At 34.8% G+C, this 17,832-nt stretch overlaps 1 protein-coding gene across 1 annotated transcript; it reads left to right on the plus strand.

Moving 5' to 3' along the window:
• Window positions 1-400: 400 nt before the first annotated feature.
• LOC137636970 (ras association domain-containing protein 10-like) lies at window positions 401-13,586 on the plus strand. Its single transcript, XM_068369296.1, is given in 5 exon segments — window positions 401-436; window positions 438-458; window positions 460-618; window positions 2,323-2,534; window positions 10,446-13,586. Coding segments are annotated over 5 exon segments (1,620 nt in total). The 3' UTR covers window positions 11,638-13,586.
• The last annotated feature ends 4,246 nt before the right edge of the window (window positions 13,587-17,832 follow it).

Raw genomic sequence — 17,832 nt, forward strand, 5'->3', positions numbered from 1 at the left:
ATATATATACATATATATTTCTTCTTCTTGCATACTAGGGTATTAGTTATGTTGTAGAAAGTAATATATATATATATGTATATATATATATATATATATATATACATATATATATATATATATATATGTATATATATATATATATATATATATATACTTTATATGTATTAGGACGGATTTATAGTGGGGGAAAGGGTAAATCATTTGAACAGTTCTTTATCTGCCACTGCAATTATTTTGTTGTAGGAGGTGAAAGAAGTCTTCTTGTTCAAAAAAATGTGTTATTCTTACAATATTATTATTATTATTGTTATTATTATTGTTGTTGTTGTTGTTGTTGTTGTTGTTATAATAACTTTTAACAATAAAAAATTTTCCTTTTTCTTCTTAAAGGGTCGTGATGACGAGTGAGGTGGAGATCGGAGTGTGGGTTGAGGGGCGTGCAGAAGTGGGTGACGGGGCGTGACTCGCCGAACTACCTGCCATGACGTCATCAAGGCGCTGTTGCGCGCGCAGCAAAATGCACGCATCGACGATAGTGACGTCAACCATTACGTCATCGTTGAGAGATGGCGAAAGGTGGAGAGGCCTCTGGACCACGAACAGAGAATACTCAAGGTAAAGAAGAAATGATTTAATGCTATTTATGATTTAAGCTTAAAATCTGTATAAATTATTTAAGCTTAAAATCTGTATAAATTATTTAAGCTTAAAATCTGTATAAATTATTTAAGCTTAAAATCTGTATAAATTATTTAAGCTTAAAATCTGTATAAATTATTTAAGCTTAAAATCTGTATGAATTATTTAAGCTTAAAATCTGTATAAATTATTTAAGCTTAAAATCTGTTTAAATTATTTAAGCTTAAAATCTGTATAAATTCTTTAAGCTTAAAATCTGTATAGATTATTTAATGCTATTTATGATTTAAGCTTAAAATCTGTATGAATTATTTAATGCTATTTATGATTTAAGCTTAAAATCTGTATAAATTATTTAATGTTTATTATTTAAGCTTAAAATCTGTATAAATTATTTAATGCTATTTATGATTTAAGCTTAAAATCTGTATAAATTATTTAATGCTATTTATGATTTAAGCTTAAGATTTTTATAAATTATTTAATGCTATTTATGATTTAAGCTTAAAATCTGTATAAATTATTTAATGTTTATGATTTAAACTTAAAATCTGTATAAATTATTTAATGCTTTTATGATTTAAGCTTAAAAATCTGTATAAATTATTTAATGCTTTTATGATTTAAGCTTAAAAATCTGTATAAATTATTTAATGCTATTTATGATTTAAGCTTAAAATCTGTATAATTTATTTAATGTTATTGATGATTTAAGCTTAAAATTGTATAAATTATTTTATGCTATTTATGACTAACCTTAAAATCTGTGTTTTTCTTTTCATTTTACCCCCCCCCCCCCCTTTTTAAAAAAAAAAAAAAAAACAATTGATAAGTTGTTACAAAATATATAAATCCAAACTTGTAATTATTTTATCCATTACGTTTATTTTTGAATAACAATAATTGACTAGCAATAATTTAAAAAAAACCACTTGATAATTTCTATTTTTAAAGGAGAATGACTGAATAAGTAATGATGATAATTAACATTAATATCTGTCCTTTTTTTGTTTTAACTTTTCATATAGTTTTGAACCTTAGATGTCAGAATTCCAGATAACTCCTAATCAATTATTCAATATAGTTTTCAAGAAGTAAAATTCCATTAAATAATATAACCATGATTCCGTCTATATTGGATAATTTCACAACGATAGTTTGTGTCTGTGTAATATATATTTATCTCAAGTATTTACAAGTATCCATACTCACGTTTCATTTTACGTAAAGGCTTAAAAACCGCTCATGAATGGCAGAGGAAATTGACATTAACATTGTCCTATCAAGCAGAACCATGCCCTAGAGACTGACCATATATAATGATCAGCGCCCAAGCCCCCTCTCCACCCAAGCTAGGACCAAGGAGGGCCAGGCAATGGCAGCTGATGACTCAGCAGATAGACCCATAAGATCCCCCAAAACCCCCCATCCTTAGCTCACAACTATGATTAGGTTGCAGCGGCCAAAGGAACTAATGAGTTTGAGTGGAACTCGAACCCCAGTCTGGTGTTCACAAGACAGGGACGTTGCCCCATTGGCCACCACAATCCTTAATTTAATACTTATTTAAGCATATTGTTTCCTTCAAAGCCCCTTTTCAGATTTTTAGTGTGACAATCGTACGTACAATTTGAGTGTTTACTATTACTTCTTGACATCTAAATATTTTTCCTTCCTCAGGTATGGCGTACGTGGGGCGAGGCCGTCGGAGAAGTCCGTTTCTCCCTCCGACGGGTGCGCGACGGGGACAGTTGCTTGTCCTCGGGAGGGGGCAACAGTAGCATCGGCCGGCCGGAGAGAAGTCGGAGACGCCACAAGTGGAGACACGCCCACCACAGTCCCAAAGAAACCGTTCATCCCAAGAAGTTGGCCAGGGAGGACCCGAAATTTTGGTGAGCATTTATTTTAACAATTTGTAAAATTTGGTAAAACTTAAAATATTGAGTGAGAAATTGGTGATGGGAGGAAGAAGGCTGAGGTGGTATGGTCATGTCATGAGAAGAGAAGAACAGTATATTGGGAGGAGGGTGATGGAAATGTAGGTACAGGGAAGGAGAAGGAGGCCAAAGCGAAGGTGGATGGACTGTATCAAGGATGACCTTCGATCAAAGGGATTAACCGGTGATGAAGTGTGGGACAGAGGTAGATGGAGAAAGCTGGCCAGAAACATCGACCCCACTTAAAAGTGGGAAAAGATGCAGGCAAAGAAGAAGAAGAGGAAGAGTAAGAAAATAGTGAAGGGCGTTTTACATCTATTATAATTTTTGTGATATCACGCAAAATTCCCTTTATAAACACATAGTTAAAGCAAAGGAAAAGATGGTATCCAGTATATACGTTATCATCTACAACAATTGCAATTTTGCTTAGGTAAGGGAGACATCAAAAAGACATTTGGTAACTCAAAAGATCCTTTAGTAAAATAGATTATAAAATAGAAAAAATTAATTTATTTTGAGTTACAGAAAAAGTGCAATAATCACACGTTGTTTAAGGAAATTAAACTGGTATGCAGAAGCAATATTGTCTCGTGAGAAAGACCAGTCGAGGGATATTTTAGAAGTCCATAACAACGGTATCTCGAATTAGATGCGATCAATACTAGATAATGCCTCTGAGAAAACACTATATATTCCTTGGGAAAGCCTTGTAATCTAGACTTAGATGGAATGCCAAATGTCTGACCTTGATCCAGTCCTAGGAAGAGCGCCTCCCACCCCCCACCCCCCCAGCTGTGTAACATATAGCCAGCCCAAGTACAACAAATAATGATAGTCAAGTATTCATACCAATTAAACCCTTCATGTAAAAGAAATTGTGTCTGAAGTTGGATTCTACGTCTTCGTCTCTTACAATGACTAGTCCTCTTGTTTCTAAATGGGTTCGTGTTTTCTGAAGAAAAGGTCAAAATTTTATAGGAAAAAGGTCTTATTACCTCCGCCAACGAAGTTAGAAGGGGGTTATGTTTCCGCCCTTGTTTGTGTGTGTGTGTGTGTGTGTGTGTGTGTGTGTGTGTGTGTGTGTGTGTGTGTGTGTGTGTGTGTGTGTGTGTTTGTTTATGAACATCCTCCTGCCACAATTTTAATCGTAGAGTAATGGAACTTGCAGGGATTAACTTATGTAAAATCTGGAAATTATTAGATTTTGGAATGTCGATGTCAAAGGGCAAAGTAACGGTCAAACATAATGTCCAATTCACGTAATCAGCCGTAAGTTTGGACTTCAAACTTGGTTCATATTTGAGTGCATGAAAATCGAAATCAATTAATACACGTAAAGGTCAAAGGTCAAGGTCGAGAAATAAGCTGCCGGGACGGAGGTTTGCGCCCTTAGTGCCTCTCAAGTTATATACTCTCACTGATATTTACTGTATTTGTCACTAAATATCTCGAAAAGGTATTGTACATGCTTATTATTGATTCATTTATGTACCGCATTTCTTGGTAATTATTCAAATGAAAATAGTCGATGGTTAGCTAAGCACTCTTCCTCAGTGGCAGTGTTAAGCAACTTTCTTAGTATTATTTTATGAGGAAAAGAGATTGTTCATTAAAAAAAATGTGACTTGAAGTAAGAGCATCCAGAATTGCATAACCGGTTGACATTTTGACATTTCGGAACTCGTCCCCTAAGCGATCGCTTCATCCATTAATTGGCAAGAAAGGAAGTAAATGTCACTCAAAAACAGCGCGAAAGTTTTGAGAGAGAGAGAGAGAGAGAGAGAGAGAGAGAGAGAGAGAGAGAGAGAGGAGAGAGAGAGAGAGAGAGAGAGAGAAAGAGAGAGAGAGAGAGAGGCTAAATCATGTTTAAAATTTTTAGTGAAAGGTGTGCAAGATTAACTGTTTCTTATAGACAGACAGAGAGGCTAAATCATGTTTAAAATTTTTTTCAATGAAAGGTGTGTAAGATTAACTGTTTCCTATAGACAGACAGACAGAGAGGCTAAATGATGTTAGATGAGCTGTTTCTTATAGTAGACAGACACAGACAGAGAAGCTAAATCATGTTTAAAACTTTCAATGAAAGGTGTGTAAGATCAACTGTTTCCTATAGAGAGGCAGACACAGATAGACAGAGAGGCTAAATCATGTTTAGAACTTTCAATGAAAGGTGTGTAAGATCAACTGTTTCCTATAGACAGGCAGACAGACAGACAGAGAAGCTAAATCATGTTTAAAACTTTCAATGAAAGGTGTGTAAGATCAACTGTTTCCTATAGACGGACAGAGAGGCTAAATCATGTAAAAAAAACTTTCAATGAAAGGTGTGTAAGATCAACTGTTTCCTATAGACGGACAGAGAGGCTAAATTATGTAAAAAAAAACTTTCAATGAAAGGTGTGTAAGATCAACTGTTTCCTATAGACGGACAGAGAGGCTAAATCATGTAAAAAAACTTTCAATGAAATGTGTGTAAGATCAACTGTTTCCTATGGACAGACAGACAGACAGAGGCTAAATCATGTTTAAAACTTTCAATGAAAGGTGTGTAAGATCTACTGTTTCCTATTGAGAGACAGACACAGACAGACAGAGAGGCTAAATCATGGTTAAATCTTTCAATGAAAGGTGTGTAAGATCAACTGTTTCCTATAGAGAGACAAGACACAGACAGTTAGAGAGGCTAAATCATGTTTAAAACTTTCAATGAAAGGTGTGTAAGATAAACTGTTTCCTATAGACAGACAGACAGAGGCTAGATCGTGTTTAAATCTTTCAATGAAACGTGTGTAAGATCAACTGTTTCCTATAGACAGACAGACAGAGAGGCTAAATCATGTTTAAAACTTTCAATGAAAGGTGTGTAAGATCAACTGTTTCCTATAGACAGGCAGACAGACAGAGAGGCTAAATCATGTTTAAACCTTTCAATGAAAGGTGTGTAAGATCAACTGTTTCCTATAGAGAGACAGACAGACAGACAAAGAGGCTAAATCATGTTAAAAACACAGGCAGATAGACAGACACAGAGGCTAAATCATGTTTAAAACTTTCAATGAAAGGTGTGCAAGATAAACTGTTTCCTTAAAAAGGTAAAAGGAGTTTGACCGTACATGGTGTTAATATTTTTTGTTCGTTTCGATCACTGACAGGTTGAGAGAAAGTAAGTGTAGCTTTTTTGTGGCTTATTAAGTAATTCAGTTCCTTTGAGTCATTGCGTGTGTTTGGCAGAGGAGATTGTATTGATAGAAAGAGAATGGATCGAGAGAGAGAGAGAGAGAGAGAGAGAGAGAGAGAGAGAGAGAGAGAGAGAGAGAGAGAGAGATGGTTCAAAAGGATTGATATGAAATTGTATTTCTTGGAAGTTGACAATTCAAAATGTCACATATCTATTTCAACACTTTGCTGAGAATGTAAAATGTGTATTTAATTAACTCATAAACTATTTATGAGTTTATATACATACATTCCTTCTCTATTATTTATCCATACACATAGAAATAAAATTATTTCTGATAAACGTCTAAAGAAAAGAAAAAAAAAAAGTAGCCGTAAGAATTGTAGTTACTCAGCCATCCCAGGTGAAGGGTATGAGCTTGACCGATAGAGTTGCCAGCTAGGAATATATCTCCAAAACGGTTGTTTTGTTTATCATACGTTCTTAGTATTTAGTTATATAATTTGACCCTGCTTATTTTATTTAGAAGCAAATATTATTTCCTATTTTACTCAGATATAAGTAAGATTACCTTTATAAGAAACCGGAAAAAGCAAGCAATGCTGTTTTACAACTTCCTAATTGGCACCTCGAGGTGAAGGGCAAGGCGGCGAGGGCAAGAAGGGTTTGGGCATTGTGGCACCTTTTAGAGTTTGCTTCTGTAGTGCCACGGGGAAGGTTCTCTCTCTCCCTGTAGTCATTTAGTGGGTTTCTGTGCTTGTGTAGTGCTTGCGATTCATATGAACCTAAGAAATTCGTATTTCTGTATAAACAGTGTTTTTGTAATGCATCAAAAATAATCTCGTTGGTCGAAGTTATATGAACTGCTTTAGAGCCTTGAGAAGGACAAACCGATAAAGAAAAATGGTGTTTATGGTACAGCGAAATGTGGAGACCTTAGTTGTGTTGGCATCGGATGTCATTAATTATTTTTACTATTTAAAAACATATTTGTCATATTTGTTGATTTTTTCCTGAAATCCCATTGCTTTGAGAATGTAATTTTATCTAGTGTAGTGTTTGAAGTGCAGGGGAGAAAATTATATTGATAATTTATTTATGAAAATTGTGAATACTGCCATTTTTCCATTCATTCGTAAAGCTGAAAACTCGAAGAAGAGAACTTATGAAACTGTTAATACAAACGTCATTGATTTTAACACTGAGATTAGCTATGGAATAAAGTGAACTGGTTGCATAGAAAAATGAATTAATATAAATCTACAAGATATTATGAAAATCACAAGTAAAATTGTTTACAAATATTACTTACGGGGACTTTTGGGGACCGTAAATACTAAGTAAATACGACCTGTGACTTGTGAGAGATTGACTTGTCACGTATATCTACGCTTGTTTGTATGCCCGACCCCAACCAACAACAACAGATGCGGAATAGTGAATAGACTGCCGTCGTTGCGACATTAGCCCGCCAGACACTTGATTTGCAACAACACCGTGGACGGTCGAATGGCCTGACATGAATGAAAGCATCGCTTTCTTTCAGTTCTAATAAATGAGACCCAAAGAAAAAGGGATAATAAGACAGACGACACAGCAGAATGAAAGACATTTAAAAAGAGAATTGAGAGAAGGGGGAATCCTCGAAGGAACCATCATCCCTTATAGACACCAGGAGGCATCCAAGGCCTCTTACGCCCACGGTCACGCTAAGTAAAAGGAGCCTCCTCCGATTCTTAGCTGAATGAATCGTGCGGAGAATGTAAACAGTCTGGCGCTCATTGAGAGAGAGAGAGAGAGAGAGAGAGAGAGAGAGAGAGAGAGAGAGAGAGAGAGAGAGAGAGAGAGAGAAAGCTTTTTTGTTGACTGTACTCTCTAGGAAGTTGACCTTTCAACGTCTCATAGCCATACTTGGGGCAGTTTTGTGGTTCTTTTTATAGGCAGAAATTTAATTTTCTTTTTACCTTGTTTTATGGGTATCTGTTTTTGCTCCCTTTAACGCTCGTAGTTAGTTTTTTTTCCTCTATCTCTCGAAAGAGAGCTTTAAGGTTTATGGTTTTGCCGGGAATTTCGTATAGACTTTGTCTTGGGGATTTGCATATACTGTATCTTATTTCTCTTGTCAGAAATAGGAATTTTGAGTAGTTGAGGCTTAAATTGAAACCTTTTAAGGGAACTCATACTAAAGTATTTAATTCATAGAAGCACCCTTTTTGGATTGATGTCAATTTGATGTAGTACTTTTGATAACCAGTTTTGTTGATGAATTGTTTTCATTGTTGCTTAAAGACCTCGAGATACATTTGCTTAAAGACTTCGAGATACACTTGCTTAAAGACTTCGAGATACATCTGCTTAAAGACTTCGAGATACACTTGCTTAAAGACTTCGAGATACATTTGCTTAAAGACTTCGAGATACGCTTGACCATGTAGTTACATCAGACTTAATATTTAATTGGCACTTTTTGACTTTACTCACATGTAACTTGAATAGTTCGAAAAAAAAGATTTTCTAGTTATGAACATTATAGAACAAAATAGAGAAAACATCAGCATATGGATAAAATTCATTTAATTAAAAAAAACCGGTGTAAGAAATGAAGTAAAAGTATAGCTGTCATAACGTATCGTGTGATACTCTATCTGTTCACCCATTGATTTTGTTCTGTCTTTTCACTGTCACGTTATTAAAATAGCTATTCGGGAAAAGGACATAATTAGTGGTTAGGACTGTTTTTATTCAAGTCTCGTGGTGTTGATTACCGCCACCATGAAGTTTATCCGGAAAGCCTGCAGACCAAGATGCGGAACTCCGCACTTTAGTCTGTTTTCTCATTTCAAAAGGTATGGTTTATATGTCCTATTTTTCGCTATTTGGGGATTTTAAAGGTAATCGTGATTATTATTTTTATCTTAATAAATCATAGATGTATGTATGAATGCATGTAAATACAGATACATCTAATAAAATAAAAACAGGTGATGTATGTATGACTATATAAATACAGATACATCTTAATAAAATAAAAACAGGTGATGTATGTATGAATGCGTGTAAATACAGATACATCTTAATAAAATAAAAACAGGTGATGTATGTATGAATGTATGTAAATATAGATACATCTTGATAAAAACAAATTTATGGATAGCCAGAATGCTCGAGTCTGGATTAAGATGTGTTTATTTCATTAAGTATTATCAATGGTAATGTGTTTATTTTATTAAGCTATTCTCTAATTACGAATAATTAAAAAAATCGCTATTAAATAACTTAGAATAAAGAATAATAATAATGAGTGGATAACTTTTCGTTAAATGCTTAGTAGTCTACATAGGAGCATTTCACAATTTTTTTTCCATCTAAACATCAAAATTCTAAACATAATGAATGATAGAACTTAATTTAAAGTCCAAACAAATTGGCATTATTCGCGTACAAATTCAAGTTACATCTCGCATGTAAGATCAGTGTCGTATGAAGCCCGTGTGTGAAGCCATTATTTCATTATTTTAGATGTTTGTTTTAACTACTTCGTGGTCACGAAGAGATGACTTTCGTGAGTGCCCCCTCCCCCCTACTGGCCTGGTTGCTTCCGGGGTGGTCTGAAAATCTTTTCCTTTCACCTATTTTATTTTTTTTCATTTGCTACGTATATATATATATATATATATATATATATATATATATATATATATATATGTATGTATGTATATATGTATATATATAATGGGTTTATGTATGTATGTATGTAATTTTAATATTTTTATTTTCTTTGCTCTTCCATTCACCTGTTTTTTTTAATATTTACTATGTATACTATATATATATATATATATATATATATATATATATATATATATATATATATATATATATATATATATTAGTGTGTGTGTATGTGTGTAATTCTAATATTATTTTCTTTGTTGCAGCTACAATTTATATCCTATGGCGATATTGTCTGTAGTATCTGCCATATTAATATCCAAACAACCATTTTTTTTTACAAATAAAATTCTTAGTTTCTAAATTAGTTTGCCCATAATTTTTCTCAATCATCGTTGTTCTTGTAATTGCAATGTACAGTGTATATGTATATTAATCTGTCATGTTTATTGCACATAATCTAATACCAGTACATTGTTATATAAATTTTTAACATTGTCTCTCTGAAATTAGTTAATTTTTTCAGATTTTTTTTGGTTGCTCTATAAAATATTATAGATAGATTCACTTAAAAAAAAATTTCTTTATATATTTTGTATAAATGTATTGGTAGAAATTATTCTATTGTATTTTTAAGGAAACTATCAAAGGTAATGAATTAAGTATGCTTTCACACATTCAATATCACTGTAGTAATGTCGGAAGCTAAATTTGTCATTCCTTCCCAATAGACCTCTCCACATGTAAATAATTTGGTGGTCTTAACTTCAAAATAATCCTGTCACAAGGAATTATCAAATAGTGAAAAAAAGTCAACAATTTTTTAATATTTTTATTAAGGAAATACAATATTCATTTAGGAATAGAGTATAGTAGTTTAAGTTTCAGGAGTGCTTTTCATTCATATGATTCCCTTAGCTTTCAGTAAAACAACCTTCAATTAGAAGTGCCCATTACTCCTTAGTTAATTTTACATTGTTTTATGATTTCATTAATATTTCCTTCTGTTTCAGTGAGACTATGGAGAGATTGATGCGTCTGGTCGTGGCACAGGGAGAGACCATCCAGACTCAGCTGCGTAGACTCCAGGAGCGAGAACATCAAATTGAGCAGTACGAACAGCAAATGCACTTGCTGCGCGTACAGAACCTAGGTACTGACTACCTGCTTCATTCATACCTAAAGGATGATCAGGGTGAAATGAAAGATGAGCCTGGGAGTGAGGAGAAGAGCAATGACTCGGGTGTCGTAACAGAGGAAAGTGCTTTGAATCAAGAAGAAGAAAATGCTATTGCTTCCGGTACAGATGAACTAGAAGAGATTGTCAGACTTCTTGGTAAAATTGAGCAGATGAATACACGTCTGCTGCACGAGGAAGAGGCATTGGCTGGTATGTTGAATGCTGTGGAAGCTGCTGATGAGCAGCAAAAAGATGAAGCTGAAATTTTGCAGCAAGAGTTGGCTTGTGTTGCCCTCGCACATGCACAATTGGTCACTAATGCCCGTCAGAATGAAATCACACTCAGAGAAATGGAAACTGTTCTCTGGCAGCAGCGTAAAGAACTGGAAGCCCTTCTTCGAGAAGACTCGGAATCGGATATGGAAACCCGAGCATTACAACAGCACCTTAATTACATCATTCACCTCCCACCCACGGCTTTCCGTTTACCCGATGAAGAGGGTGAGGTAAGTAAAAATACAGTACCACCGCCTGCCATGAACTCGAGTGCTCCACCACCGCCACCCCCACCAGCAGTGACAGTAGAGAGAGTACCTTCTGTACCTATCGCAAAACCTACCAATGGCAACACTAATTTAGTTTCTATTCTAAAAAATAGCAGTACCAAAAATGTTATATGGGAAGAGGATGAGGAAGATGATGATCCTCCGCCTCTTCCAGCCTGTCCTCCTCCGGTAATAGACGATGAAGATGATGGGGACTCCGCAAACAATAGTAGTCTGTGTGTGAGTTCGCGATCTAGTACGTCTTCAGAAGCTTCTACTAGTAGCTCTACCAGTGGTCTCAATAATAAAGTGCCTGATAATACTACTACGAATAAGTCAACTTCCACGTTAAATTCACCAAAAAACTCTGAGAGAAGTGGGAAGGATACAGACTCCACAGACTCTAATTCAGATACAGGTTTAAGTTCTCTTCACAGCAGTAGTGATGAAGGCGTTTATGTCCTAGACACTTTGGTATAAGTATTAGATACAGTTGTCTAGCAATTGATAAAAACATTGATAATGACTTAAGTTGTTAGGCAAACTGAAGAATACTAAACTTACGCCATTCGGGAGCTCTGTATATGGAGCCCATTTAAACTGATCTCATGTAGAGAGGTATTCAGTGTAGACAGTGTACAGAAGTGTTTATAAGATATATACAAAAGAATTAAGTAAACAAAACCAGTGAACCAAAAGTATACTCAGTGACCAGTTCAGTGTATCATTTATAAACAGCAATAGGTTTGTGAACATATGTAAATGAGATAAATAGTTCTATACGTATACATATATATATGCATATATGATTCTCTATAAATCTTTACTTGCAGTAGGGAATTGAGCCAGTGCCTACCCCACAGTCTGGTGAAATGTCAAAGATATTTTTATTGTTATTTTTCTTGGTGCCTTTGGGAGGTTCACCTCGAGCTCAGTGTCGAAGCTTTATCATGAATTTTAAGGAAGTACTTATGTGACAGTATAGGCAATAGGGAGTTAGCATGCATTTATATTCCATTTGACATTCCTTCTTACCAATTCGTCTAACGTTTCTTGGTAATCTTCCTTATCCTTGCTTTTTTTAGTTGTGTTTTATACTGGCCCAAAGATTGCTGCTTCTACTTGATGCTTGATGTCAAGTACTGTATTAATGAAGACAGTGACCTGCACAATTGCTTATGTTTTCAAAGAATGTTGATTTGTAAATTAGGCATCAGGGATTTTCATTAGAAGCCTTTATCTTTACTTTAGGGGATATCGACCAATATCATCTACAATGCATTCTTTAGGTTTATAATATGATTTAAATGTCATGAGGGACACTAGTTTTTAATTGAGAATAGCTTTGGGGCACCATGTAAATACAGAAACCTTAACCCTTTTATCCCCAATGCTATTTGGAACTTTCCAACCCTTAACCCCTAGGCAATTTTCTTTTTCAAGCACGTTTTGCAATATTTTTTTATTTTTTAGATTCCGCTGACAGCCTTAATTTTCATCATAGAGAGGTCAGGTTGGTCTCATTATTTTGGAAAATACCTGAAGTTTCTCATAAAGTTATCAAAAATATGCAAATAAATGCAAATAGCAGTTTTTTTGCAAGGACGTACCAGTATGTCCATGAGGGTTAAGCGATGAGTTTTGTGAAACGTACCAGTACATCCATTTCGGGTAGAAGGGTTAATACTGTTTGTTTAGGTATTATAATTTCGCTGATATTAAAAAGTTGATCACAACAGAGAACTCCAGATACAAACGTTGCAGAAAAGGAGTGACTTTGGTTATTAAATTGTATTGGTAGTAAAATGATGCTAAATGATATTTTCTGGTAAGATTACCTTTCCCTCTCTTTTTAAAATAGTATTGAATGTATTTTTCCTTTTTCCTTTGAGAAGGAAATTAGAATGGGATTAATACAAATTTTCCTACCTTGGCTATTTTGAAATTTACGAAAATTGATTTACCTCGCTTCTGTTCACAAAGAATCTCGGATGTAAGAAAAGGCTTTAATGAAATTTCTTGATATAGCCTCTTATGTTACTAAATGTTTTGTGTATATTCATAATTGTATTGGAAAGATAGTACAAAATTTGTTCATATGAAATGAAAAACAACGATTGGCTTAAAAACTAGTGATGTATGCAAGCCACAAGGTTCATTTTTTCATGTTTTTACATAATATTTTCATATAGTTTTATATATGAATGTGTATGGAGGGGTTTTAAATAACTTTGAGGGGTAGATAGCTATACATTGTGCCACTGTTTGTATTTCTTTGTCAGACAAGTTATATGGAGAGCTTGGAAAAATACATGAGTTTTCTCCATATAAATAATTTGGCAGAGTAATTTCCATTTCAGAATTATTTCTAAAACCTTTTCTCTGGAAGAACTGTCGCCATAAAAGATGCTCGATAACTACTTCATTAAAGCAAAAAGCATTTTAAAGATTTATGCGCTTCAAACTTACATTGGAAGTTTGGCTACTAGATTTGTGTGCTTCAAACTTACATTGGAAGTTTGGCTACTAGATTTGTGTGCTTCAAACTTACATTGGAAGTTTGGCTACCTTTTCCAGTCATATATTGATGGGAAATTTAATTTATATACCGGTATACATCTCAAAATTTTGGGAAAGGATAAAAATTTTAAATTTTCATCAGAGAATTAAAGATTGAATTTGGTTCCTAATACAGACGACCTTATACATTGCTTTAATGTAGTAGTGTGATTAATAATTTCTTTGGCAAAAAAGAAGTCAGTTATATCTTGTTTTTCATTGTGATGTATTAACAAAAGGTAAACAGTCTTAAAACACATACAGTATTATTGTATGTGTTTTCTCTGTAAAACCAACAGCATTTGGTTGAACTGTTGTTTTGCTCCTTTAATTGCATATCTTCCAAGGGATCACCTTTGACCTATGAATTGATTGAGGGGAATTTATTTGAACAGTGTCTTGACTAATACTGGACTGCTGATGCCTTAAATATTTTCTTCAAAGTAACTTAGTGATGTAAATTTTTTTGACAACAGTTGTTTTGAATTTCTATGTATATTATAAATGACTATTGTGCAGTGGTCCACATTTCATGATACTGTTCCATATAATTCTCACTCAAAATGAGAGGCTACTCTTTACTTGTGATAAAGTATTGACAATAATTTCTTACTTTTAAGCAAATTTTTTAACACTTAGATGGAAGTTCTAAATAGGTCGATCAATCTTTTTTATATGAACAGACTTTGTAAGTCTCATCTATTTTATGAAATCTGAATCCATGCATTATTGAAAAAGTAAATTTTGATGGAAAAAAAATAATTTTTGTAATTTTAAAAGGATGATAATACAATGGTCTGTGGTATTTGCAATTAGAAATTTCAGATGCCATCATGATAAGATATCTCCTGAAAGAGCAAGAACACCTGTTCACCCAGTATTACAACAGTATTATATTTAATATCTGCTACACATAAGGGTAACTTTTTAGCTTCTCTCATACGTATGTATTTTTCCTTAAGCGTGATTCTCACAGATATTTTCCTTCTTTGTCGTTTATATTGCATATCATTCCGGTAATTTTTTTTTCCAAACGTTTATGAAAAAAGTATTTTATAATTTGGAATCTATTCTTTTTAACCCTTTTACCCCCAGGCTATTTGGAACTTTCCAACCCTTAACCCCCAAGGCATTTTATTTTTTCAAGCACATTTTGCTATATATATATTTTTTAAATTGCTCTAATAGCCTTAATTTTCATCATAGAGAGGTCAGGTTGGTCTCATTCTTTTGGAAAATGCCTGAAGTTTCTCATAAAGTTATCAAAAATATGCAAAAAAAAATTTAAATAGCAGTTTTTTGCAAGGACGTACCATGGGGGTAAAGGGATGTGTTTTGTGAAACGTACCAGTATGTCCATTGGGGGGTAAAAGGGTTAATCTTGTCCTCATAATTGGAGGAGTGTCAAAAAAATAATTTTGTCAACGTTATTCATAATCAATTAAAGTAATTTTGTTAGTTATTTCCTCTAAAGTAGACAAGAAATTATTTAAAAGTGCAATTTATACACCCTTTTTATTTACAATTTCTTTTGCAGTTAGTATTGCCTCATTGCCTTCTTGTACTTACTGTGTTTCAGGTTCTTTTCATATTGCATCTTGGTACAAATGTGTATATTTTTAGAAACCAATGATGATTATATCAATATTTTTATGACTGTATATATTGTGTAGAAATTTTATAACTCATGTACATACAATATTGTCAAGAATAAAATTCACACCTATAGAGTTGAAGCTTTCATTAGTGAAAATACAACTTCAGATGATAATTTCCAATTTGTAATTTACAGAGTGCCAGATGAAGGAAACTTATACAACGATTACTTACGCAATGCATGACATGTTTAATGAGGTATCTTTTATAACTTCTGGGAAAAACAAAAGTGAGTACATAATAACAGTTTTTACATTATATTGGTTACAGTCATTTTAGAATAATAAATATGAAATTAAAATTTTAGTTAATATTGAAGATAATTCTTACATTCATAAAGAATATTTCAAATAGCTTTTCAAAATATAGCTGTGACTACTTTACATTTTTTTATCTAGTAACAATTCGGAAATGTAAACCATTCACTAAATTTTGCTTGCTCGTAGAAGCAATTCTGCTTTCTAAAAGTGAACAAGCTTCTCCAATTGGGGAATACATATCTACAATAGCTGTGAAGGACCCTTTTCACACAGCTGGTACACATGCTCCAAAAATATGAACTCATCCCATACTTCTAGGAGAAATTTGCTTCATAATCCACACAAGAGTTGGTAGTACTTGTACCGTGGAATTGAGGCAAAGAGCATTTAAGCCTCAGTCACAAGGAAGATGAAATCCTGTACTTGGTTTCGTTCAGTGGACGTGGAGATGATTCGACGAAGTTGAAGATACAGGAGGAAGTGAATGTCACTAGAGGCAAGGGCTGAGAAGAAAAGCCTTGTGTGTGTCAAGCACATAATCCATAGGAAGGCCTGACTGTAATAAGTGACTCATTACATGGAATGGACTACCACCCACATGTTGAACAAGATGCTATAAGTTTAACATGTCAAAATGAAAGGTTAAACAGAGAATTTGCATAATATAATCAATCACCAAGCACTGCAGGATGCTCACAGCTTCCCTGGCTTGTTCTCCTCCTTGAGGATGACAGGCACACATGCCCACCATTCCTGGATCACCACCTGTAGGAAATTTCCTCCCCCAGCAGACAAGCTACCATGAGGATTATAAAGGAAAATGGAACAGGTACTCACATTATGAGATCTCTCAGCAACAAGCAACCAGTCTGCAAAGCACAGGCTGTATAGGTTGGAGAACTTTAACAATATACAGTAGTACAAAGTCATTGAGGCAAACCTCCTCCCAGGATATCTGGTCTCAATTACTGACCCTTTCATTTCGAGACCACCTGCTAATTTGGAGATAGTGCTAAGCAGCTCTAAGCTGAGAATAAAGAGAATCAGCCATAGCCTCAGTTCTCTGGCAATGTGCGACTGAGGAAGAGCATACCAATGCTATGCAGTTCTAAGCTGAGAGTAAAGAGAATCAGCCATAGCCTTTTAGATCTCCGGCAATGTGCGACTGAGGAAGAGCATACCAATGCTATGCAGTTCTAAGCTGAGAGTAAAGAGAATCAGCCATAGCCTTTTAGATCTCCGGCAATGTGCGACTGAGGAAGAGCATACCAATGCTATGCAGTTCTAAGCTGAGAGTAAAGAGAATCAGCCATAGCCTCAGTTCTCTGGCAATGTGCGACTGAGGAAGAGTATACCAATGCTATGCAGTTCTAAGCTGAGAATAAAGAGAATCAGCCATAGCCTTTTAGATCTCCGGCAATGTGCGACTGAGGAAGAGCATACCAATGCTATGCAGTTCTAAGCTGAGAGTAAAGAGAATCAGCCATAGCCTCAGTTCTCTGGCAATGTGCGACTGAGGAAGAGCATACCAATGCTATGCAGTTCTAAGCTGAGAGTAAAGAGAATCAGCCATAGCCTTTTAGATCTCCGGCAATGTGCGACTGAGGAAGAGCATACCAATGCTATGCAGTTCTAAGCTGAGAGTAAAGAGAATCAGCCATAGCCTTTTAGATCTCCGGCAATGTGCGACTGAGGAAGAGTATACCAATGCTATGCAGTTCTAAGCTGAGAATAAAGAGAATCAGCCATAGCCTCAGTTCTCTGGCAATGTGCGACTGAGGAAGAGCATACCAATGCTATGCAGTTCTAAGCTGAGAGTAAAGAGAATCAGCCATAGCCTTTTAGATCTCCGGCAATGTGCGACTGAGGAAGAGCATACCAATGCTATGCAGTTCTAAGCTGAGAGTAAAGAGAATCAGCCATAGCCTCAGTTCTCTGGCAATGTGCGACTGAGGAAGAGCATACCAATGCTATGCAGTTCTAAGCTGAGAGTAAAGAGAATCAGCCATAGCCTTTTAGATCTCCGGCAATGTGCGACTGAGGAAGAGCATACCAATGCTATGCAGTTCTAAGCTGAGAGTAAAGAGAATCAGCCATAGCCTTTTAGATCTCCGGCAATGTGCGACTGAGGAAGAGTATACCAATGCTATGCAGTTCTAAGCTGAGAATAAAGAGAATCAGCCATAGCCTCAGTTCTCTG

Source organism: Palaemon carinicauda, unplaced genomic scaffold (assembly GCF_036898095.1).
Source record: "Palaemon carinicauda isolate YSFRI2023 unplaced genomic scaffold, ASM3689809v2 scaffold471, whole genome shotgun sequence".
Classification (NCBI taxonomy): Eukaryota; Metazoa; Arthropoda; class Malacostraca; order Decapoda; family Palaemonidae; genus Palaemon; species Palaemon carinicauda.